We start from the raw sequence: 26,752 nt of genomic DNA on the forward strand, positions 1-26,752 counted from the left end.
AGTAATGATGGACTGTCATGTCTTTGCTTATTTGAGCTGTTCTTGCCATAATATGGACTTGGTATTTTACCAGATAGCACTATCTTCTGTATACCACCCCTATCTTGTCACAACACAACGGATTGGCTCAAATACATTAAGAAGGAAAGACATTCCACAAATTAACCTTTAACAAGGCACACATGTTAATTGGAATGCATTCCAGTTGACTACCTCATGAAGCTGGTTGAGAGAATGCCAAGAGCGTGCAAAGCTGTCATCAAGGCAAAGGGTTGTTACTGTGAAGCATCTCAAATCTAAAATCTATTTTGATTTGTTGTAAAAAATTGTTGGTTACTACATATGTGTTATTTCATAGTTTTGATGTCTTCACTATTTTTCGACAATGTAGAAAATAGTAAAAATTAAGATACACCCTGGAATGAGTAGTTGGGTCCAATCTTTTGACTGGTACTGTATATGCCATGTAGCAAACACTTGTATCCAGAGTGACTTACACATGTGAATGCATATGACCCGGAAGTTGCTAGTGTCATGCTCTACTAACTGAGCCACAATCTCAATGTTGTTGCTGTGTGTCAAACCCTGTGACCTTTGACAATTTGTGTGTTTGGAAGCAGCAGCTGGCCCGCACCTCACCTGGGAGTGTGTGTTCCCTCCGTGGTATCAGCATCCCAGGATCCCTAGCCGTGGCCATCACAGTGAGTCTGCACCATAAGGCAGCCCCTCCTCCACACACACACACACACACACACACACACACACACACACACACACACGCGCACACACACACCCTTGTGGGTACGTAAAAAGTATTTCCATTCAAAATCCTATTTTCCTTAACCCCTAAACATAAACCTAACCCTTACCCTAACCCTAATTCTAACAATAATTTGAACCCTTAATAGCCTTTATCCTCGCGTGGATAATTTTTTTGTTTTACTATCCTGGTGGGGACTTTTGGGGATTTCAGGTCCCCACAAGGATAGAAGAACAAGACCACACACACACACCTCACATGACAATGCAATCCCATGTCATGTTCTCCCTCTTCTTATATTCCTCTTTCCAGGCCAAAATGGACAATCAGGTCATTGGCTATAAGGACTTGGCAGCCATCCCCAAAGACAAGGCGATACTGGACATCGAGAGGCCGGACTTAATGATCTACGAACCCCATTTCAATTACACACCTCTGGAGCTATCGGAGGTGCCCCGAAGAAGAGAGGTCATAGGGCACAGCACACCACCCTCCATCATATTACAGCGCTAAGGGTTTCCTCTCTATCCTAATGGTTTACCATTAAGGTTTAAGGCGCGGATATCCTTCTCTTGTTTGGAATGGCCCTATTGTATTCAGGATGTATTTATATGATTAACAGTTAAAGATCATATTAGTTTTTGTCTGTCCTACTACGACACAAGTGGTGTTCTATCAAGACAAACATAATATAATTGTCATTGATTACACTTTTTTAGCTAACCTGTTTGACTAGTTAAGTGATTCTAATATTTGTCCTATTAACTCTGTGTGTGATAGGATACAACTCCACTATATATAGACTATATACAATGTATGCATTAATATATACTCGCGTATGCATACCCGTCAAACAATATATATATATATATATATATATGCAAACACTTAGCTGCACCATTGAAATGCAGGGCAGGTACATTTAGCCTGTTTGACCTGCGTGTAGTGTTCTCTCCCATGCAAACACTTACCTGAGCCTCAATTGGCACCTTATTATATAGTGCACTACTTTTGACCAGAGCCCAATACTATTTAGGGAAAAGGGTGCTATGTGGGACACAGACTTATTACAGAGATCAATGGAACTCAGTAAGGACTTTCTAGAAATTGTGATGTGATAAGATTTTGTTATTTCCCTTTGTCTGGCAAAACTGACTCTACCCGATTAGGCTTGTAACACTGTCTGTCAAACAATGTCTATGTCTCACTAAGCCCACAAAGAAGAATGCAGCCTAGGGAGAAAATTCAACTGATCAAACCGCCCTCTGTTTCTTTTCTCTCCTTCAGAGGTCCATGTCTCCGTGTTCATTCTCCCACCCGGCTTCTCCTGAGGTAAGATGGATGGATGGGTTCTGTGCTCTCGGATGAAGAATCATTTGAGCTGTTAATTGTCAGTCCACTGCCCAGTACCCCATAAAGAGCTCTATCTCCTTCTCATACGGTCACACACACCTACTGTTTGTAATTATGGAATCGTTATTGAAAGGTTTTGTGCTCCACTGGTATGGTTAAAAACACACTCACACACATTTAAGTGATAATGCCCCCAGAGCAGGTATTTGGAGGATATATTCGCACCGTGCCAATTTATCTTCTAAACACCGGCTTCGAGAACATTCTTGCTTTTATACAACGTGTTACCAACATATTCCAATAATGATTGACATATTTTCATTAAATACGTTATTTTAATTAATTTATTCATACTATTTCATTCTTCCACAAAATATAGTCCCAACACACATCTAGGGTTGCTACCCAAGCTGGCTGGTCGTTCTATCAGTTTGGTCGCCAGAGACGCGACCCAGTCATTAATACTTTTTGTTCTAAGTAGTTAATTCTAAATGTTCCTTTGCCATGATGGCTGGCAAAGTAATTACCCCTTGCTTGCTAGCTAGCCAACTGTGGCTAACACAGTCACGTCAAACAGTGTAGCCAGAATAACAGCAAGGTTTGCCTTTGCGTTTGTTTAAGCTGTTTTCAAATTATTATCCATAACAATGAGCTAATGATGTGCGATTTTGCCAGGCCACTGCTCAGAAGAGAGAGCCAACTACACAGCAAACACAATTATTTAAAACTGAAGCTGGAATGACAGCAAATCAGCAGCATTTTGTGTTTTTCTATAGAATTTTTTTAATACTGTATATCCATAAAAATTATGCCGATTCATGTTTTCGACTGACTGAGAAAAGCTTCCAGCCTGTCGGTCTATAAGGACACAAGGCGAGATCCAATTGCAGACACAGTTCCAGACAAAGGGCAGTCTCGAGGTCAGGCCAGGCAGGGGTTCATTAACCAGATCAGAGTCCAAACAGTACAAGGGGATAGGCAGACTTGAAGACAGAACAGGCAGAGTGGTCAGGCAGATGGGTTTGGAGTCAGGACAGGCAAGGGTCAAAACCAGGAGGACTAGAACCAAAAGAGACTGGGGAAAAATATAGGAGCAAGGAAAACTGCTGATTGACTTGACAAACAAGGCAAACTGGCACAGAGAGACAGGAAACACAGGGATATATACACCGGGGATAATAAGCGACACCTGGAGGGGGTGGAGACGATCACAAGGACAGGTGAAACAGATCAGGGTGTGACACTGTCTGTCTCGTCCCCACATGTTCATTACCATAGGACAGCTGGAGATCGAATTTCAATATTGAAACAATGTTACAAATGGCAGAGACAGACGGCAAGGTTATTACAAATCTCCACTGTTGAAATCCAAATGCTAGTCTAAAAGAAATGGGAAATAATGTCTGTTTTTACGGTGTAGATCTAGTATATAAATTGCATGGCTGAGCTGATGAGACAGTGGTTTGCGCAATAAGATGGAATAGAGTACTTTTAAAAATATTTTTTATTTATTTAACCAGGTAGGCCAGTTGAGAACATGTTCTCATTTACAACTGCGACCTGGCCAGGATAAAGCATAGCAGTGTGTCAAAAACTACAACACAGAGTTACACATAAACAAACGTACAGTCAATAACACAAAAGAAAAATAGAAACAATCTATGTACAGTGTGTGCAAATGTAGAAGAGTAGGGAGGTAGGTAATAAATAGGCCGTAGAGGCGTACATAATTACAATTTAGCATTAATACTGGAGTGATATTTGTGCAGATGATGTGCAAGTAGAGATACTGGGGTGTAAAAGAGCAAGAGGGTAAGTAATAATATGGGGATGAGGTAGTCGGGTGTGCTATTTACAGATTGGCTGTGTACAGGTACAGTGATGGTTAAGCAGCTCTGACAGCTTATGCTTAGTTAGAGAGGGAGATAAAAGACTCCAGCTACAGAAATGTTTGCAATTCGTTCCAGTCATTGGCAGCAAAGAACTGGAAGGAAAAGCCAAAGTAAGTGTTGGCTTTGGGGATGACCAGTGCAATATACTGTACCTGCTGGAGCGCGTGCTACAGGTGGGTGTTGCTATGGTGACCAGTGAGCTGAGATAAGGCGGGGCTTTACCTAGCAAAACCTATAGATGACCTGGAGCCAGTGGGTTTGGCGACGGATATGTAGTGAGGGCCAGCCAACGAGAGTGTATAGGTCGCAGTGGTGGGTTGTATATTTGACTTTGGTGATAAAACGGATGGCACTGTAATAGACTACATCCAGTTTGCTGAGTAGAGTGTTGGGGGCTATTTTGTAAATTACATCACCAAAGTCAAGGATCGGTAGGATAGTCAGTTTTACGAGAGTATGTTTGGCGGCATGAGTGAAGGAGGCTTTGTTGCGAAATAGAGAGCCGATTCTAGAATTCATTTTGGATTGGAGATGCTTAATGTGAGTCTGGAAGGAGAGTTTACAGTCTTAACCAGACACATTGGTATTTGTAGTTGTCCACATATTCTAGGTCAGAACCATCCAGAGTAGTGAGGCTAGTTGGGCAGGAGGGTGCAGGCAGCAATCGGTTGAAGAGCATGCACTTAGTTTTACTAGCATTTAAAAGCAGTTGGACGCCACGGAAGGAGTGTTGTATGGCGTTGAAGCTTGTTTGGAGGTTTTTTAGCACAGTGTCCAAAGAAGGACCAGATGTATACAGAATGGTGTTGTCTGCGTTAGAGGTGGATCAGAGAATCAACAGCAGCAAGAGCGACATCATTGATGTATACAGAGAAAAGAGTCGGCCCGAGAATTGAGCCCGGTGGCACCCCCATAGAGACTGCCAGAGGTCCAGAGAACAGTCCTTCCGATTTGAAACACTGAACTCTGTCTGAGAAGTAGTTGGTGAACCAGGCGAGGCAGTCATTTGAGAAACCAAGGCTGTTGAGTCTGCCTATAAGAATGTGGTGATTGACAAAGTTGAAAGCCTTGGCCAAGTCGATGAAGACGGCTACACAGTACTGTCTTTTATCGATGGCGGTTATGATATCGTTTAGGACCTTGAGCGTGGCTGAGGTGCACCCAAGACCAGCTCGGAAACAAGATTGCATAGTGGAGAAGGTACGGTGGGATTCGAAATGGTCGGTGATCTGTTTATTAACTTGGCTTTCGAAGATTTTAGAAAGGCAGGGCAGCATGGATATAGGTCTGTAACAGTTTGGGTCTAAGGTGTCTCCCCCTTTTGAAGAGGGGGATGACCGCGGCAGCTTTCCAATCTTTGGGGATCTCAGACGATACGGAAGAGAGGTTTAATAGGCTAGTTATAGGGGTTGTAATTTTAGAAAGAGAGGGTCCAGATTGTCTAGCCCAGCTGATTAGTAGGTATCCAGATTTTACAGCTCTTTCAGAACATCAGCTGTTTGGATTTGGGTGAAGGAGAAGCCGGGGGGGGGGGGGGGTTGGCAAGAGGGGGTGCTGAGGTGTTGGCCGGGGTAGGGGTAGCCAGGTGGAAAGCCATGGCCAGCTGGGGAAAAAATACTTATTGAAATTCTCGATCATAGATTTATCGGTGGTGTCGTGTCTTTGGCATCATTAAACTGTAGACTTATTTTTATCAAATAAATTCTCTGTAATTATTATTACGTGATTGAACTAACTTAATCGTGTGACTGTAATTATCTAGGAAGTCACGGCACCAAGGAAAATGTTCAGATTACAAAGGTATAATTTTTAATATCTGATCAACTAGTCTTCTTATTAATTAATTATTCTTTACCTCACGTCAGTCTCATTCTAAACTTTGTAAATTGTTAAATCTTCACGAACCCAGTCTTCACTATGAATCATCCATACATCAATTGTCTTAAATCATTTATTTACTAACTAAATAATCACAGAAATGCGTAAACAAACAAACAATAGATATAGTTACAAGGAAATGATAGCTAAACCGGCATGGCGGCTTGTTAGACAAAGGGACCTAGGATGGCGCGAAAGGTAAGACACTACAAAGTTGATCATTATAACAATTGAACTGCTAATCCTTTGCACATGAATGCTCACTCATTCGGGAATAATTGCAATCAATGTGTATATTTACGCTCAGTGTGTCGTCGTGATCTCGGTTTGTCCGCCCTCTCTCTCTGTCGTGGTTAGAATGGATAGTTCAGAGTAACATTCAGCAATAGTTGTTATAGAATAGGTGTTTCGGCGGTTGTCGGCCTTCGCGTTCAACAGGTACATAATTCCTAGCTATAGACTAGTAATTAGTATCAAAGATTTGTTCTTATTCTGTCGGTATCGATAGTCTCAGAGTTTAACCACGTGGTATGGTTAAGATTTCAGCAATCCACTCAAACCTTAGCCCTCTCGGTTATTGAGGTAAGACGGTTTGAAACCTTAGCCCTCTCGTGGTTATCAAGGTAAGCTGGTCTCTACTCAAACCCTTGCCCTCTCGTAATTGAGAGAAGCATGGTCTGAAGATGAATTCCCAAGGTGGGGGTTATATTCGGAAGAGCAGAAAGGGGCTGTCCCATGACGCCAGATCAATATCTGTGCTCATGGGGCGGACCAATGATTTAGTTAAACTCCAAAGGGAATTGGAGTTTCCTTCATTAAACAGTTTAAAATCACATTACATAATTTCACAAATAGTTTCATCTTTACTCATTCATGTTATACAACAATTAGATGCAAACCTCATAACTGAGACACTTGTATAAACAGGGTTATGATAATGTGGCTGTATTGTCTCTCATGAGTTTCATGAAATTGTACAAAATGGACCATTTTGTAGCTGGCTACTTTACCGACCGTTTATACATTCTCCAGAACATGAATGTTGTTCAGTTCTCAAGTTCTGTGATGTGGAAGAAATTCCTTTGTTCTCCTGTGAAACCTTTTCTCTCTCTCTATACTGTCTGGCCATGAGGAAGAGTCTCCTCCAGGAATTTACAACCTGAGATAACAGCAGCCTGGGTGTAGGCGAGAGAGAGAGGGGGAAGGCACGCTATACCCAGAGAGGGCCACGTCATGACATTGGTGACAGTGTTTCCGCTCCTCAGTGCAGTGGGCAGCTGGAAGGAGGTGCTCTTATTCTCCATGTACTTTAGTGTCCCAAAACTTTTTGGAATTAATGCTACAGGAAGCAAATGTCTGTTTGAAAAAGCTAGCCTTAGCTTTCCTAACTGACTGTGTATATTGGTTCCTGACCTCCCTGAAGAGTTGCATATCGCGGGGGCTATTCAATGCTAATGCAGAACACCACAGGATGTTTTTGTGCTGGTCAATGGCAGTCAAGTCTGGGGTGAACCAAGGGCAAAATCTGTTCTTAGTTCTACATTTTTTGAACGGGGCATGCTTATTTAAGATGGAGAGGAAAGCACTTTTGAAGAGCAACCAGGCATCCTCTACTAACGGAATGAGGTCAATATCCTTCCAGGACACCCGAGCCAGGTCGGTTAGAAAGGCCTGCTTGCTGAAGTGTTTTAGGGAGCGTTTGACAGTGATGAGGGGGGGGTCGTTTGACCGCAGACCCATTACGCATGCAGGCAATGACGCGGTGATCGCTGAGATCCTGGTTGAAGACAGCAGAGGTGTATTTAGAGGGCAAGTTAGTAAGAATAATATCTAAGAGGTTGACCATGGTTATGGATTATGGATTTTGGGTTGTACCTGGTAGGTTCCTTGATAATTTGTGTGAGATTGAGGGCATCTAGTTTAGATTGTAGGATGGCCGGGGTGTTAAGCATGTCCCAGTTTAAGTCACTTAATAGTACAAACTCTGAAGATAGATGGGGAGCAATCAATTCACTTATGGTGTCCAGGGCACAGCTGGGGGCTGAAGGGGTCTATAACAAGCAGCAACGGCGATAGACTTGTTTCTGGAAAGGTTATTTTAAAAGAAGCTCGAATTGTTTTGGCACAGACCTGGATAGTATGACAGAACTCTGCAGGCTATCTCTGCAGTAGATTTCAACTCTACCCCCTTTGACAGTTCTATCTTGTTGGAAAATGTTATAGTTAGGGATGGAAATTTCAGGATTTTTGGTGGCCTTCCTAAGCCAGGATTCAGACATGGCTAGGACATCCGGGTTGGCAGAGTGTGCTAAAGCAGGGAATAAAACAAACTTAGGGAGGAGGCTTCTAATGTTAACGTGCATGAACCCAAGGCTTTTACGGTTACAGAAGTCAACAAATGAGAGCGCCTGGGGAATGGCAGTTATGCTGGGGGCTGCTGGGCCTGGGTTAACCTCTACATCACCAGAGGAACAGAGGAGGAGTAGGATAAGAGAATGGCTACAGGCTAAAATAACTGGTTGTCTAGTGTGTTCGGAAAAGAGAGTGAAGGGGTCAGGTTTCTGGGCACGGAAGGATAGATTCAAGGCATAGTGTACAGGCAAGGGTATGGTAGGATGTGAGTACGGTGGAGGTAAGCCTAGGCATTGAGTGACGATGTGAGAGGTTTTGTCTCTTGAAGCACCATTTAAGCCAGGTGCGGTCACCACATGTGTGGGGGGTGGAACAACAGCTAAGGCGTATTGAGCAGGGCTGGAGGCTCTACAGTGAAATAAGACAAAAATGACTAACCAGAACAGCAATAGACAAGGAATATTGACTTTAGGGAGAGGCGTGTGTAGCTGAGTAATCACAGGTTCCAGTGCGTAGCTAGGCGAGCTGGAGGCACAGAGATTCAGACAGATTCAGACAGCTGGCAGCAGGCTAGCAGATGGTCCTCAGGGGGACGTCGTAACGGGGGAACCTGTTGAAACCCCCTCGGACTGTTACATCGGCAGACCAGTCGTGATGGATTGGTGGGGCTCCGTGTCGGCAGCAAAGGGTCCAGGCCAATTGGCAAAAGAGGTAATTGAAGCCCAGGAATTCTTGATAGATCTATTCGGCTAGCCGGGAGATGGGCCTAGATTCGAGGCTAGCTCCAGGCTAACTGGTGCTTGTTTCGGGACAGAAACCCCCTCGGACGGTTACATCAGTAGACCACTCGTGATGGATCGGCGGGGCTCCTTGTCGGCAGCAAAGGGTCCAGGCCAATTGGCCAAAGAGGTAATTGAAGCCCAGGAATTGTTGATAGATCTATTCGGCTAGCCGGCAGATGGGCCTAGATTCGAGGCTAGCTCCAGGCTAACTGGTGCTTGCTTCGGGACAGAGATGTTAGCCAAGAGTAGACACTTGGATAGCAGCTAGCTAACTGCGATGATCCAGAGTAAAGGTTCAGAGCTTGCGGTTGGAATCCGGAGATATGGTGGAGAAAAGCAGTCCGATATGCTCTGGGTTGATATCGTGCTGTGCTGGCTGGCAGAAGTTGACCGGGCTGAAGCTGGCAGATGTCCCAGTTAACGGTGATGGCTAACTAGCAGTGGTTAACTGACTACTAGCTAGTAGCTGGCTAGCTTGAAGGAGGTTACGGTTCTAAAGTATAACAAATAGCAGATCCGTACTGCATTGGGTGAGGCGGGTTGCAGGAGATTATGTTCAGTCCGTAGATTAAAAATATATACTAAATATATACGAAGAAGAAAACAATATATACAAGGGATGGGACAAGAGAATCAAAACATCCCACTGCTACGCCATCTTGGATTCAAATAGGTATTTCAACAGGTTTTTTATTTGTGGAAAAGACACCGGCAGGAATGCAGTTTTAACCAATCAGCATCCAGGATTAGACCCATCCATTGTCTAAAAGCCCACGACTCCACACAAACACGTTTGCAAAAAGCAGTTACCATGGGAACAATGAGTATCTGTTACACTCTTATTGTTTGCTGTGACCTCACTGGCTTCTTCACTCAGGGACGAAATCTAATGTACACAGAACCCTCCTTTTAATGCACTTTCCCAATATGTGTTTGGGTTACGGTTTGAATATCAATTAGGATCCGGACAGTAATGTTAATCTCGTGTCCCTAGACCATTCTATTCAAGGATCCCAAGGAGTGGCTGGAGAGCAGGGAGTCACCTGGAGGGTCATCAGCAGGTTCAAACCTCCAGCTCAAAACCAGCTCTGCATTAGACACCGCCACCAAGCTCCCCACACAGCACTTTCACAGGCCAGGTATTGTAATCCATCAGCACACTTATCCCCTTCTCTTCTCTCCTATCTTCTCTGCACCCTTCTCCTCTCAGGGTGCTTTGCTTCTCATCTGGGACTTCATTTTATCTTTTCATTGCAGATAATGGAATGAATATATACAAGAAGCCACCAATTTACAAACAAGGTATTTCATGCAACTTAATTGATGTCTGTGTGTTGATAGTTTAGTAATTTACTGTATACTGGCATAATACTTGACATTAAAAGGTAACATTGGATGTTTTTCTGTGCACATTTACTGTATATCTCCTTGTGTTTGTGTGTGTCTCTAGATGTATTAGCATCCATCCCCCAGGGGAAACACATAGAGGATATCATCATTGAGTCATCTAAATTCCCTGCCGCCCAGCCACCTGATCCCAACAAACCCTCCAAGATTGAGACAGATTACTGGCCCTGCCCCCCCTCCCTGGCTGCAGTTGGTATGTCTCACACTATTAATCACAACTGTGAATAGTAATGAATAGGGTTGCAAAGCCACCGGTATTTTAACAAAGTAACTGTAATCTTCTGTAATTTTGCTAATTGACAGGTAATCTAAGGTAATTTAGGTAATTTATACTTGAATAACTTTTAAAAAATGTATTCATATATAGTATATTTTTTTTAAATATCTGTGTCCATATGGTCCAAGAGTTTCTGGTGGATAGACCATTTGGTTCAAGAGAAAATAGCCTAATTTAATGAAAAAAGCATCTAATCAATAATGGGATGATTTTTTATTAACTCTGCAACTCTTTCATGCATTTACTTTTTTATTTTTTATTTAATTTTTTTTACAAATGCCACCATTTTGGTGCCAAAACATTTACAACAAAACACATTGACGTAGTAAAATAAAAGTGTAAAAAAATATATAAAAGACACTTCTTGTTGAAACCTTCATATTAAACACCAATCGTATTCAATAAATTGATGGTTTATATTTAGAATAATGTTTTACAGCTTTGTAATTCAGTTTTATATTTTTAAATAATTGTATTTTAAAATGTTATATACTTTACATGTGATAAGGCCAAAGATAATTACAGATGCCTGTGATAATCTCAAGTACCCAAAAAGGTTTTATAAGATATGTCATCTTATTAAATTCCCCCAAATCTAGAAAATTACCAACATTTTGTTAGTTTACTGACAAACTTTGAAAGTTTCCAGTAATATACCCTCCGTTCGCAACCCTAATGGTGAACGATTCCAGCCAGCAAGCACTTATAAAACATTGGTGGCTATGAGGCAGCACACCGTTGAAGGTACAGTAAACTGATATCGGACCAGTGTCGCTAGCCGTCATGGTGGCATGCCTCTAGCAACACAACAGTACACCGACCATCCTTAACAGTTCCGACAGTTAATGCTGCTCTTAGCCTGAAGTGTCGGCTACCGCTGTAAAGCTGATGGCTAAAATTGGCAGTGGGCTGCTAACATTGCCGACGCCGGGCCGCTGATGAGCTACTAAGCTTCAATGAGAAGGTATAGTTAGGGTTGGTAGTGTAGAGTAATAGAGCTTAGTAGTACCAGGGTTTCCTCTAACACTTGCCTCCCCTCTACCACAGAGACAGAGTGGAGGAAGAAGGCTGAGTCCCGGAGGAGGGAGGAGGGAGAGAGGGATGAGGAGGACGATGAATATGACAATGGAGACCTGTCCGATGATATGTGGGGACTACGGCAACTGCAGAAGCAGGAGCTCAACAAAGTACGGAACAGGGTTTTTTTGTAACAAATTCTCCCAAATTTGGCTACTGAACAGACCTAAGTGTTTTCTTAAGTGTAACTCAATGATAGTGGTTGCTTTGAAAACCTTTTGACATTCTATATGTCTACCCTGCAGATTCAGTCGAACTTGGGAAAGATAATCTTGAAAGAGGAGCTGGATAAAGCTGTGCCCATCCGCAGGAAAACTCGCTCACTGCCTGACCGGACAGCAATGCACATGGGTAAGAGAGAGGCAGATTCACTATGTATCCGTGAAAGTATGTTTATCAACCTTTTATGTTCAAGAGACCAGGAAACTACGGTCCTTCTTCCTTGAAGGACTATTTACAGTGCCTTGCGAAAGTATTCGGCCCCCTTGAACTTTGCGACCTTTTGCCACATTTCAGGCTTCAAACATAAAGATATAAAACTGTATTTTTTTGTGAAGAATCAACAACAAGTGGGACACAATCATGAAGTGGAACGACATTTATTGGATATTTCAAACTTTTTTAACAAATCAAAAACTGAAAAATTGGGCGTGCAAAATTATTCAGCCCCCTTAAGTTAATACTTTGTAGCGCCACCTTTTGCTGCGATTACAGCTGTAAGTCGCTTGGGGTATGTCTCTATCAGTTTTGCACATCGAGAGACTGACATTTTTTCCCATTCCTCCTTGCAAAACAGCTCGAGCTCAGTGAGGTTGGATGGAGAGCATTTGTGAACAGCAGTTTTCAGTTCTTTCCACAGATTCTCGATTGGATTCAGGTCTGGACTTTGACTTGGCCATTCTAACACCTGGATATGTTTATTTTTGAACCATTCCATTGTAGATTTTGCTTTATGTTTTGGATCATTGTCTTGTTGGAAGACAAATCTCCGTCCCAGTCTCAGGTCTTTTGCAGACTCCATCAGGTTTTCTTCCAGAATGGTCCTGTATTTGGCTCCATCCATCTTCCCATCAATTTTAACCATCTTCCCTGTCCCTGCTGAAGAAAAGCAGGCCCAAACCATGATGCTACCACCATCATGTTTGACAGTGGGGATGGTGTGTTCAGCTGTGTTGCTTTTACGCCAAACATAACGTTTTGCATTGTTGCCAAAAAGTTCAATTTTGGTTTCATCTGACCAGAGCACCTTCTTCCACATGTTTGGTGTGTCTCCCAGGTGGTTTGTGGCAAACTTTAAACGACACTTTTTATGGATATCTTTAAGAAATGGCTTTCTTCTTGCCACTCTTCCATAAAGGCCATATTTGTGCAATATACGACTGATTGTTGTCCTATGGACAGAGTCTCCCACCTCAGCTGTAGATCTCTGCAGTTCATCCAGAGTGATCATGGGCCTCTTGGCTGCATCTCTGATCAGTCTTCTCCTTGTATGAGCTGAAAGTTTAGAGGGACGGCCAGGTCTTGGTAGATTTGCAGTGGTCTGATACTCCTTCCATTTCAATATTATCGCTTGCACAGTGCTCCTTGGGATGTTTAAAGCTTGGGAAATCTTTTTGTATCCAAATCCGGCTTTAAACTTCTTCACAACAGTATCTCGGACCTGCCTGGTGTGTTCCTTGTTCATGATGCTCTCTGCGCTTTTAACGGACCTCTGAGACTATCACAGTGCAGGTGCATTTATACGGAGACTTGATTACACACAGGTGGATTGTATTTATCATCATTAGTCATTTAGGTCAATATTGGATCATTCAGAGACCCTCACTGACTTCTGGAGAGAGTTTGCTGCACTGAAAGTAAAGGGGCTGAATAATTTTGCATGCCCAATTTTTCAGTTTTTGATTTGTTAAAAAAGTTTGAAATATCCAATAAATGTCGTTCCACTTCATGATTGTGTCCCACTTGTTGTTGATTCTTAAAAAAAAAAAATTGTATTTAATTTTTTAATTTGACCCTTTTTTCTCCCCAATTTCGCGGTATCCAATTGTTGTAGTAGCTACTATCTTGTCTCATTGCTACAACTCCCGTACGGGCTCGGGAGAGACTAAGGTTGAATGTCATGCGTCCTCCGAAACACAACCCAACCAGCCGTACTGCTTCTTAACACAGCGCACGTCCAACCCGGAAGCCAGCCGCACCAATGTGTCAGAGGCTACACCGTGCATCCGGCAACCTTGGCTAGTGCGCACTGCGCCCGGCCCGCCACAGGAGTCGCTGGTGCGCGATGAGACAAGGAGATCCCTACCGACCAATCCCTCCCTAACCCGGACGACGCTAGGCCAATTGTGCGTCGCCCCACGGACCTCCCGGTCACGGCCGGTTACGACAGAGCCTGGGCGCGAACCCAGGGACTCTGATGGCACAGCTGGCGCTGCACTTGTTGTTGATTCTTCACAAAAAAATACAGTTTTATATCTTTATGTTTGAAGCCTGAAATGTGGCAAAAGGTCGCAAAGTTCAAGGGGGCCGAATACTTTCGCAAGGCACTGTATATTAACAATTTAACTTGTTTGACCAACAAGCAACATCCCAGGTAACCGGTGCTAATCCCCAGTGCAGGGGTTGACTAACACTGTGTTAGATTGTGACCTTGTGAGTGTGGTGTAAACGAGAAAGAAACACAAAATCACACATATGCTCCATTTTAAAATTCTTTTTAGAAATGGTAAAGATTCCACACTTCCTCCACCTACAACATCGCTTGTGTCCCCCATATGGCACCCTATTCCCTACATTGTGTACTGCATTTGACCATGGGCCCTGGTCTAGGCACGTTAAATGAGAACATTGCAAGAACAATCATGTGTCCAGTTTTCTGTGGATCCGGAGAGTATTCCATCAAAGGACAGCCAAACATACACACGTAGACATGTTCTCAGAACATAAGATATTCATGTTCTAGACACATTTCATGGAATGTAGGCAAAAACATTTGTGTCCAGTTTTTTGTGGGTTGGGAGAATATTCCATCAACATCCCACCTAACACACAGAACATGGTTTCCATGTTCTCCGAGTATACAGTGCCTACAGAAAGTATTCACACCCCTTGACTTTTTCCACATTTTGTTGTGTTACAGCCTGAATTTAAAATTGATTTGTGTCACTGGCCAACACACACAATATCAAATCCCATAATGTCAGTGTTTGTAGAAATTTTTACAAATTAATTCAAACAAATTATTATTATTTTTAATTTTATTTAATCTTTATTTAACCAGGTAGGCAAGTTGAGAACAAGTTCTCATTTACAATTGCGACCTGGCCAAGATAAAGCAAAGCAGTTCGACACATACAACGACACAGAGTTACACATGGAGTAAAACAAACATACAGTCAATAATACAGTATAACCAAGTCTATATACGATGTGAGCAAATGAGGTGAGATAAGGGAGGTAAAGGCAAAAAAAAAGCCATGGTGGCAAAGTAAATACAATATAGAAAGTCAAACACTGGAATGGTAGATTTGCATTGGAAGAATGTGCAAAGTAGAAATAAAAATAATGGGGTGCAAAGGAGCTAAATAAATAAATACAGTAGGGAAAGAGGTAGTTGTTTGGGCTAAATTATAGGTGGGCTATGTACAGGTGCAGTAATCTGTGAGCTGCTCTGACAGTTGGTGCTTAAAGCTAGTGAGGGAGATAAGTGTTTCCAGTTTCAGAGATTTTTGTAGTTCGTTCCAGTCATTGGCAGCAGAGAACTGGAAGGAGAGGCGGCCAAAGAAAGAATTGGTTTTGGGGGTGACCAGAGAGATATACCTGCCGGAGCGCGTGCTACAGGTGGGTGATGCTATAGGTGACCAGCGAGCTGAGATAAGGGGGAACTTTACCTAGCAGGGTCTTGTAGATGACATGAAGCCAGTGGGTTTGGCGACGAGTATGAAGCGAGGGCCAGTATATGGGGCTTTGGTGACAAAACGGATTGCACTGTGATAGACTGCATCCAATTTGTTGAGTGGGGTATTGGAGGCTATTTTGTAAATGACATCGCCGAAGTCGAGGATTGGTAGGATGGTCAGTTTTACAAGGGTATGTTTGGCAGCATGAGTAAAGGATGCTTTGTTGCGAAATAGGAAGCCAATTCTAGATTTAACTTTGGATTGGAGATGTTTGATGTGAGTCTGTAAGGAGAGTTTACAGTCTAACCAGACACCTAGGTATTTGTAGTTGTCCACGTATTCTAAGTCAGAGCCGTCCAGAGTAGTGATGTTGGACAGGCGGGCAGGTGCAGGCAGCGATCGGTTGAAGAGCATGCATTTAGTTTTACTTGTATTTAAGAGCAATTGGAGGCCACGGAAGGAGAGTTGTATGGCATTGAAGCTTGCCTGGAGGGTTGTTAACACAGTGTCCAAAGAATGGCCAGAAGTATACAGAATGGTGTCGTCTGCGTAGAGGTGTATCAGAGACTCACCAGCAGCAAGAGCGACATCATTAATGTATACAGAGAAGAGAGTCGGTCCAAGAATTGAACCCTGTGGCACCCCCATAGAGACTGCCAGAGGTCCGGACAGCAGACCCTCCGATTTGACACACTGAACTCTATCAGAGAAGTAGTTGGTGAACCAGGCGAGGCAATCATTTGAGAAACCAAGGCTGTCGAGTCTGCCGATGAGGATGTGGTGATTGACAGTCGAAGCCTTGGCCAGATCAATGAATACGGCTGCACAGTAATGTTTCTTACCGATGGCGGTTAAGATATCGTTTAGGACTTTGAGCGTGGCTGAGGTGCACCCATGACCAGCTCTGAAACCAGATTGCATAGCAGAGAAGATATGGTGAGATTTGAAATGGTCGGTAATCTGTTTGTTGACTTGGCTTTCGAAGACCTTAGAAAGACAAGGTAGGATAGATATAGGTCTGTAGCAGTTTGGGTCAAGAGTGTCACCCCCTTTGAAGAGGGGGATGACTGCAGCTGCTTTCCAATCTGGGAAATCTCAGACGACACATGTCAAATGAAAAGTTGACATGTCTCGAGTCAATATGTCTTCAACCCCTTTGTTATGGCAAGCCTAAATAAGTTCAGGAGTAAAAAACAAGTCACATAACACATTGCATAGATTCACTGTGTACCATAATAGTGTTTACATGATTTTTGAATGACTACCTCATCTCTACCCCACACATAGATTATCTGTATGGTCCCTCAGTCGAGCAGTGCATTTCAAACACAGATTTAACCACAAAGACCAGGGAGGTTTACCAATGCCTTGCAAAGAAGGGTGCCTATTGGTAGACGGGTAATTTAAAAAGCAGAAATATGAGCATGGTGAACTTATTATTACACTTTGGATGGTGTATCAATACACCCAGTCATTACATAGATGCAGGTGTCCTTCCAAACTCAGTTGCCGGAGAGGAAGTAAACTGCTCAGGGATTTCACCATGAGTCCAATGGTGACTTTGAAACAGTTTGAATTTAATGGCTGTGATAGGAGGAAACTGAGGATGGCTCACAAACATTGTAGTTACTCCACAATACTAACCTAAATGACAGAGAAAAGAAGGAAATCTGTAGTTTTTTCCCCAAAAAACATCCTGTTTGCAATAAAGCACTAAAGTAAAACTGCAAAAGAATGTTCCAAAGAAATGTACTTTCTGTCCTGAATACAAAGCATTATGTTTGGGTCAAACACAACACATCACTGAGTACCACTCTTCATATTTTCAAGCATGGTGGTGGCTACTTCATGTTATGGGTATGCTTGTCATCGGCAAGGACTAAGGATTTTTTTTTTGGGGGGGGTCAAAGGAATTAGAATAGAGCTAACCACAGACAAAATCCTAGAGGGAAAAACCTGGTTCAGTCTGTTTTCTAACAGACACTGGGAGACAATTTCCCCTTTCAGCAGGACAGTAACCTAAAACACAAGGCCAAATATACACTGGAGTTGCTTACCAAGACGACATATAATGTTCCTGAGTGGCCTAGTTACAGTTTTGACTTAAATCGGCTTGAAAATCTATGGCAAGACTTGAAAATTATCAACAAGGAACTGTACATAGCTTGAAGAATTAAAAAATAGTAATGTGCAAATATTGTAAGATCCAGACTTACCCCAAAAGACTGTAATCGCTGCCAACATTGATTCTAATATGTATTGACTCAGGGGTGTGAACACTTGTGTAAATTAGATATCTGCATTACATTTTCAATACATTTGCAAAAACATCTAAAAAACTACACAACATACACTTAGTATTACTTTATTAGCTACAGTATACATATCTCCCTGGCATATTACATAATTTATGCAGCAGCATACAATACATTTTTGGACTCACCTTGTTGTGCTGTGCTCACTTGAACAGGAAGGTGGCACGGCGGTCCTTTGTGAGCAAATTTTGTCGTCAAAGCACAAATCATGCTTCATTGACAGCATGGCCAATATTTATCATTTTAAACTTGGAAAAGAGACCCTTAATCCCAGATTTGGGACCACACAGCCACTCCACTGAATAGCAGGCAAGTGATTGCTTTGTAATCCTAGCAGTTAGCCAATGTCACTGATTCCTTCCAAACCACTCATTGTTGAATTTGCGATTTCCAACTTCTTGTGTAATGTTTATGTCCAATGGCCGATGAGCACCGACACGTTTTATCTATAATTTCTATTCATTATTTCTCGCCATATGACAAGGATTAAAAAGGATTTGCCAGTAGATTGTCTACTTGATTCATGATGATGACTGCTAGCTAAGATTTTGAAAGTATGATGTTGACATGATCAGTCCAATCAAAGCTACTGTACATATAATGTGATTTGACATCATTTCATCTGTGGCTAATGACCTTGAGCTTTGGATGAGCACTTCTAATGTAACTCTATGGTAGCACCCAAGGGGCTAGAATTTTGTACCTCTACCCATAGACTTGGCGGTGACATAGTGTCGCGATGAGTGACAGAACACTGAGCCAATCACGGCGTGACACTCTGTATTTTCTGCTGGCTTGCCCCACCACCACAGAAAGCACTGAGCTAGGCTACATTTTGGAGCTGCCTTAATCAAGAAAACAAAAAAAGAGACCATGTTTGTATGCAGCTTTATTAACTCAATGATACATTGTTTGCAAACTGATATGTGACACTTATTAATGGTAAAATAACATGCAAAACAGGCAAGCCCCATCTTGTTTTGAAAACAAGAGGTCACCACTGTTCAGGTGTATCATTAAAACAGGTTAATTTGCCCCACCAACCTTAGACAACGATACAGAAAGTCCTTAAATTGTGGAAACAAGTCAACCAAATCAATAATTGACAGAGACATGGTGGTGTAGGAGGAAAATGCTGTAAACCAACAGGTTGAGTTCAAATCACAGGTGAGAACATGTTGAATAATAATTACTATATTAATGAACATGCACAATGTTGTTGAAGTGTGTCAAATATGTACATTTAAAACACTGTATGTGTATGAGTATCCCTGAACTTGCCAACAGACAAAAACAGCTGTGATTGGATCAGTGGTTCACCAATTAGGGGCTTGGCAACAGTAACATGGGGGTGCTTCTTTGGGACCTTCAAACTGCGTCCTGACAACTGATACACAGAAATGTTCTTGCAACGTTCCCATGAAATGTGTCTAGAACATTAATATCTTATCAACCATATTCTGTGTATGTTTGGTGGGATGTTGATGGAATATTCTCCTAACCCTTAGAAAACTGGACACAGGAATGTTCTTGCAACGTTCTCATGGAACATGTCTAGAAAATGTATATCTAATATTGTGAGAACATGGCAACCAATGTCCTGTGTATGTTTGGTGGGACGTTTGGTGGGACACATGAATGTTCTTGCCACATCCCATAAAACGCATCTAGAACATTAATGTTGTACAGTATATACTGTGAACATTGTAAAAATGTTCTAGATAAGTTCTGCTTGACATTAAGGGAATGTTCTCCTAACTTTAACACCAAAACATGCTAAAAAGGTTCTCAGAAGGTTTTTGCTAATATAGATACAATGTTCCCCTAACTAACGGAAAACTGGAGACTTAAACATTAGAGGGAACATTAAGTTGTTAGCTGGGTATATTTTGGCCGAAGCTTTTGATACAGTAGATCATTCCATTCTTGTGGGCCGGCTAAGGAATATTGGTGTCTCTGAGGGGTCTTTGGGCCTGGTTTGCTAGCTACCTCTCTCAAAGAGTATAAAGTATAAAGTCAGAAAATCTGCTGTCTCAGCCACTACCTGTCACCAAGGGAGTACCCCAAGGCTCAATCCTAGGCCCCATGCTCTTTTCAATTTACATCAACAACATAGCTCAGCCAGTAGGAAGCTCTCTCATCCATTTATATGCAGATGATACAGTCTTATACTTAGCTGGCCCCTCCCCGGATTTTGTGTTAAATGCGCTACAACAAAGCTTTCTTAGTGTCCAACAAGCTTTCTCTACCCTTAACTTTGTTCTGAACACCTCCAAAACAAAGGTCATGTGGTTTGGTAAGAAAAATGCCCCTCTCCCCACAGGTATGATTACTACCTATGAGGGTTTAGAGCTTGATGTCACCTCGTACAAGTACTTGGGAGTATGGCTAGACGGTACACTGTCCTTCTCTCAGCACATATCAAAGCAGCAGGCTAAAGTTAAATCTAGACTTGGTTTCCTCTACCGTAATCGCTCCTCTTTCACCCCAGCTGCCAAACTAACCCTGACCATCCTACCCATGCTAGATTACGGAGACATAATTTATAGATCAGCAGGTAAGGGTGCTCTCGAGCGGCTAGACGTTCTTTACCATTTGGCCATCAGATTTGCCACCAATGCTCCTTATAGGACACATCACTGCACTCTATACTCCTCTGTAAAACTGGTCATCTCTGTTTACCCGTCGCAAGACCCACTGGTTGATGCTTATTTATAAAACCCTTTTAGGCCTCATTCCCCCCTATCTGAGATATCTACTGCAGCCCTCATCCTTTTGCCAGTCACATTCTGTTAAAGGTCCCCAAATCACACACATCACTGGGTCGCTCGTCTTTTCAGTTGGCTGCAGGTAGCGACTGGAACGAGCTGCAACAAACACTCAAACTGGACAGTTTTATCACAATCTCTTCATTCAAAACTCAATCATGGACACGCTTACTGACAATTGTGACTGTTTTGCGTGATGTATTGTTGTCTCTATCTTCTTGCCCTTTCTGCAGTTGTCTGTACCCATTAATGTTTGTAACATGTTTTGTGCTGCTACCATGTTGTGTTGCTACTATGTTGTGTTGCTACCATGCTGTGCTGCCTTGCTATGTTGTTGTCTTAGGTCTCTCTTTATGTAGTGTTCTCTCTCTTGTCGTGATGTGTGTTTTGTCCTATATTTATAATGTTATTTTTGAAATGTTTTATTTATTTTTTAATCCCAGCCCCCGTCCCCGCAGGAGGTCTTTTGCCTTTTGGTAGACCGTCATTGTAAATAAGAATTTGTTCTTAAATGACTTGCCTAGTTAAATAAAGGTTAAATAAAAATATATTCCTCAGTGCTTGGAGTAGGGTGAAGTTGCCCCTAGATGCTGATCTTGGATCAGTTTTCATTTAGCCCTCAAGGTTAAGGTTAGGATGATGGAGGGAAGCTGATTCTAGATCTGTACATAGGGGAAACTTTACCCCGGGGCCTCAAGTGGCCAAGTGAAGATATGGGTTGTATAAAATACAGTATTCAATATCATCGCTCCTTGATTATACAATGCAGTGCCTATGATATTGATAGACATACATGTGATCTACATTCCTAGGGTCATCCTCCAATGCCTCCAAAAACATACATTTCCGAGCAACCAGTAGGAGTGGTCAGACCAGGGTGAGTAAGAGGGTGCAAAGCATCTGGGCCAGTTTTCACAAAGCGTCTCAGAGTAGGAATAACTGATCTAGGGTCAGGTCCCCACTCTCCATACATTTTTTCATTATGATTTTAAATACAAAACTGATCCTAAATCAGCACTATTGTGAGACACTTTGTGAACACCTGCCAGGGCCCGGTTTCACAAAAGCATGTTAAGGCTATGTTCATCGTTTGAACCTCCGTAGGAGCATTGTCAGATCTCCAAGCTGTTTCTCAAAACCATCATTACTAAAGTTGCTTTTGAAAACACTTGTTATTTAATGGCTGCCTCAGACCACTTTTGGAACAGCTTAGTATGTCGTTAGATGCTTTTTTGCCCTTCCGCATCACTTTATACACAGAAGATCTCCGCTAAACACAATCTTTGTCTTTCTGTGACCTCCAATAACTTGAACCGTGAAAACGGTTATTGGATGGTGAAAACCGAGATGATGGTGAAAAACGAGATGACTGTATTAAAAGATACATCCAATAGACCTATATTTTCAAATGATATTGAAATCAATTTCATGTTAATTCAATGTAGTTTTATTTTGCTAATTGTATGCTACTGTCTGTAATTTTTGCCTCAATATATTTCATGATGAAATTATGCCAAATCTTGATTTAGTGCATTATTATAGGGTAATCATTAGAATAAGCCACCTCAATGTCCGTAGCCATAGGAGATAATATCTCTCTAGGAGCTGATCCGTTGGCAGTGTTGTGGAATACTTCTAATGTTAAGGTAAGATTGGAAAGGGAGAACGCTGATCCAAGAGCACTGCTTCCTTTCTTTTGATCCTATCGGTATCGACACAGGCCTCAACGATGCACAAATATTCTCTCTGCGTGGTCTTATGGGAAACGCATGCTACATCTTTGGCCATTGTTGGAAAAATGCATTGTTAAAACACTCGTAAACCTATGTTCCATCGCTATCGGGAAACCGGGCCCTGGACATTATATCGCTGCTGACTGAAGTTCATAGCGTTATTCTAAATTGACTAACACCAAAACCAGTGTTTCTCACAGCACTTCTAATGGTTTGTTCCATTCTGCGTGTAGCTCCAGTCTGCCGAGTTCACCCAATCTGACAGTGACAAAGGAGGACCAGGTAAGGCCTGGTGGTTCAATATGATTGGTTGACTTCCTATACTGTTAAAATATCAGAACCCAACCAGTCATACAGATGTCGGATCTTAGTATGACCCACCTAGTCACAGGAAGAAAATAATCCTGCAGAAGGAGAATTTGAATGAATATTTAGAGTTGCCGCCAGGGAGCAGCTGGAAGCGGTGTTTGTAGGCTAAACAATAACTTAGACTACAAGTCCACTGGGAGTCCGTTCAAGTAGTGTGGTGGAATTATTGTAATCAAAAGGAGACTTTTAGATTTCTTCAAAACAATCCAACTTTATTATTTAATTACTGCAGTAATGGAGCTGGTCGGTAATCACCCCTGGAGGTGATTACTGAGAACTCAACGAGCTGGTTTGAGCCACAGCATCCTCCTTCAGTCTACATGACACACAACAGATGTATGGAATGGGTCACAAGGTTAAGATTTGTATGAAATATACTTATAATTCACAGCAGACAGTATATCCTGTAAAAACAGTTCTCATTGTGTAGAGACCTGTTTCTGGCCCCCAAACTCCATACTGGAGGCATCTCTCCCTGGTACCCTATAGAACAGAAACATTAACTCATGCTCTGGAATGCGGTATCCCCAAAGACATCTTAAATCTCCTGTCAGTGTTATCTCCCAGAGGCCCACTTTCAGTTCACACAGACACAATATAGTTATAAGAACCTTCTATTATGTTGCATAAAACAACCATTTGATGCAATAAAAGTATTGTATAATAATCTTGTAATTTCCACCATATTAGCCAATGTAGGCTAGGTGCAGGCTACAGTGCGTCTCGTGAATTCTTATGTGGATTATAATCAATTGATATATTTGTAGGGGTAGATGTATTTTTAGTAAAGGGAAATAGGCAGAATAGGCAGAATAAATTGTTGGTTGCCTCAGTGCCTGTGTGCAGTTGCAGCCGCTGACCCTGGCACACATATGCCAGAGTCAGCATGGGTTTGAATCTGGCCCACTGCCCTTTACATTTTTGGAGGAACTAGTACTTTTCTAGTTACTCACTGCAGGCTTTACTTGTACTCAAGTAATTTAGGAAGGAAGTTACTTACTTTTAACTGAATTACATTTTACCAAATCACTTCAGTTACATAGATTTATATTATTATATCGTCGCTGTCAGATGAAAACCTTGTAACTCCAAATTTGGTGATTTTCATATTTTTACATTCATTTGTGTGATTGGTTCCCCTTTACGTCTCTGTATGAACAATTCACGCCCCTTGACAAATGAAAAATATGTACTATAGCTTTTCATCAAAATTCTTAAATTCATTGGCTCTCAAAGTTGTCCGTCAAATCCCGTATCTCCACCACAGCTCTTGAAGTGAAGCGCAGGTCTTCACTCTTAAAACCTCTTAGAACCACCCATCCCGGATCCGGGAGAATTATCATCAACAACGCTGAATAGCATAGCGCCACAGTCAAATAATATTACTAGAAAATATTCATGTTCATGAAATCACAAGTGCAATATAGGAAAACACAGCTTAGCCTTTTGTTAATCCACCTGTCGTCTCAGATTTTGAAATTATGCTTTACAGCGAAAGCAATACAAGCGTTTGTGTAAGTTTATCGATTGCTTGACAAAACAATAAGTACTCCCAGTTAGACAACAAATGTTCCTTTTGTTACATAAAGAGATTTTTTTATAACCAAATACCTCCGTTAGTTTGGTGCGTTATGCCCAGGAATCCACCGGAAAGAGCGGTCACAACAACGCAGACAAAAATTCCAAATTATATCCATAATGTCAACAGAAACATGTCAAAAGTTTTTTATAATCAATCCTCAGGGTGTTTTTCATATCAACTTGGACAGTTGGCTTTTCACTGGGACCGGTAGTAACAATGGCCGCCTCTCTCTTTTGCGCACAAATCACTCTGAGAGCCCCCACCTGTACACTTACGCAATGTGGTCGTTCACGCTCATTCTTTAAAATAAAAGCCTGAAACTATGTCTAAAGGCTGTTGACACCTTAGGGAAGCCATAGAAAAAGGATTCTGGTTGATATCCCTTTCAATGGGCAATAGGGATGCATAGGAACACAGGGGTTTCAAAATAAGAGTCACTTCCTGATTGTATTTTTCTCAGGCTTTCGCCTGCAATATCAGTTATGTTATACTCACAGACAATGTTTTGACAGTTTTGGAAACTTTAGTGTTTTCTATCCTAAGCTGTCAATTATATGCATATTCTAGAATCTGGTCCTGAGAAATAGGCCGTTTACTTTGGGAACGTTATTTTTCCAAACATAAAAATAGTGCCCCCCTTTTTGATACTCCTGAGGATATTTTTGATCGTAGGTTCAGAGGTAAGTTGCACTTTAATTACCTTCTGCCTTTGTAATATTATATGTTTCTCAGATATAATTCTGCTGTTGAAATTGTGTTTTGAGGGCGAGTGCAAATCAAATGGCTAGGTACTGTAACTAACCAGCTAGCTAGTTCACTTTGGGTAACCCAGAATCTGACTAAGTTGAATCTCCTGTTTTTAGCTCCCCAAATGATCTCTGCTTGTTGGCTCACTAGCCACCTTGTCATTGGCATAAAGAGTGAACATATTAATCAAATGTGTGTGGCAATAGCTAACTAGCTATCACATTAGGTTGCCACTAGATAATCTGTCTAAGCTAGCTGCAGTGTCAACCATGCAGCTAGCTAACGTTAGCTAGATCATCCGGTCAGTCCAGCACAGCATCCTCCCACTACTTTGCTCTCTCTCTCTCTCGTGTGTGTTTAAATGTAATTCCGTTTTTATGACAGGGTCTATAAGCACATCTGTCAGTGTATCATCTCAGTAAGCTTTTTGTGCCATATACTAGAAATACATTTGTGTTTTTTTTATATACAGTTTGTAGTGGCACAACCGAGTGGGAAGGTATAAATGAGCCTGCCAATAAAAGAAAAGACCCTTCAAAGTGGAAAGGAGAGGTTGAGATGAGAAGGAGGATGGAAGGTAAATCCTACCTTGGCAGGAAAAAGATGATTGAGTTGACTTTGGCAATTGATTATTTACAGTATTACTTATATGATTCTTACCTGAATACCTACTTTGATGTTTAATTCCATGCTAAAATGTGTCTGATTTGCGTAAAAATACTTTAAAGTACTACTTAAGCAGTTTTTTGGGGGGTATCTGTACTTTACTATTTATATTTTTGATTACTTTTACTTTTACTCCACTACTTTCCTAAAGAAATAATTTACTTTTTACTCCATACATTTGCCCTGAGGCCCAAAAGTACTTGTTACATTTTGAATGCTTAGCAGGAGAGAAACATTTTCTAATTCACGCACTTATCAAGAGGACATCCCTGGTCAACCCTACTTCCTCTCATCTGGCAGACTCACTAAATACTAATGCTTTGTTTGAAAATGATGTGTGTGTTGGAGTGTGCCCCTGGCTACTCGTAAACTTAAAACAAGAAAACCGTGCTGTCTGGTTTTCTTAATATAAGGATTGTGAAATGATTTATACTTTTGATACTTAAGTGTATTTTAAACCAAACACTTTTAGACTTTTACTCAAGTTGTATTTTACTGGTGACTTTCACTTTTACTTGAGTCATTTTCTATCAGGGTATCTTTACCCTAGTATTTCGATATTGATTCTTGTTTGACTGTTGCAACACATACCTGATCCTCCTTTATTTCATTCTGAGTGAAAAATGAAACATCACACTTGGTGTAAATCTTTTTAGTTGTCAAACACCATCACATGTATTTGAAATTATATTGGGAAATACATTTTCAGTAATGCTATTGAAATTATAAAATGATTCCAATGTCTCGTACCATTGACCTTTTTATGAAATTGATCACATTGATAGAGTCTACAGACTTTGACAGTCTTATTTGGAGACTACCTGTGCTGGAGGACGTTTGCAAGATGGTGCTGGCAGGATTAAATAATAAATTAATGTCAAATCAATTGCACAAA

General features: G+C 41.6%; 1 protein-coding gene across 4 annotated transcripts in view; it reads left to right on the top strand.

The window, feature by feature from the left end:
* Positions 1–26,752, top strand: part of LOC110526093 (dematin) — a 79,916-nt gene extending 53,164 nt beyond the window's left edge. For all 4 annotated transcript variants that reach the window (XM_036980384.2, XM_090238149.1, XM_090238147.1 and 1 more), the window contains 11 exons: positions 621–701; positions 1,073–1,228; positions 2,048–2,092; positions 10,012–10,156; positions 10,275–10,319; positions 10,468–10,617; positions 11,749–11,888; positions 12,024–12,129; positions 21,573–21,637; positions 22,727–22,775; positions 25,664–26,752. In XM_036980384.2, coding sequence (XP_036836279.2) covers positions 621–701; positions 1,073–1,228; positions 2,048–2,092; positions 10,012–10,156; positions 10,275–10,319; positions 10,468–10,617; positions 11,749–11,888; positions 12,024–12,129; positions 21,573–21,637; positions 22,727–22,775; positions 25,664–25,875 — 1,194 coding nt within the window. In that variant the 3' untranslated portion in view covers positions 25,876–26,752. The remainder of the gene's footprint in view (positions 1–620; positions 702–1,072; positions 1,229–2,047; positions 2,093–10,011; positions 10,157–10,274; positions 10,320–10,467; positions 10,618–11,748; positions 11,889–12,023; positions 12,130–21,572; positions 21,638–22,726; positions 22,776–25,663) is intronic.

This window comes from Oncorhynchus mykiss, chromosome 6, assembly GCF_057628025.1.
Source record: "Oncorhynchus mykiss isolate SJ-2025 chromosome 6, ASM5762802v1, whole genome shotgun sequence".
NCBI lineage: Eukaryota > Metazoa > Chordata > Actinopteri > Salmoniformes > Salmonidae > Oncorhynchus > Oncorhynchus mykiss.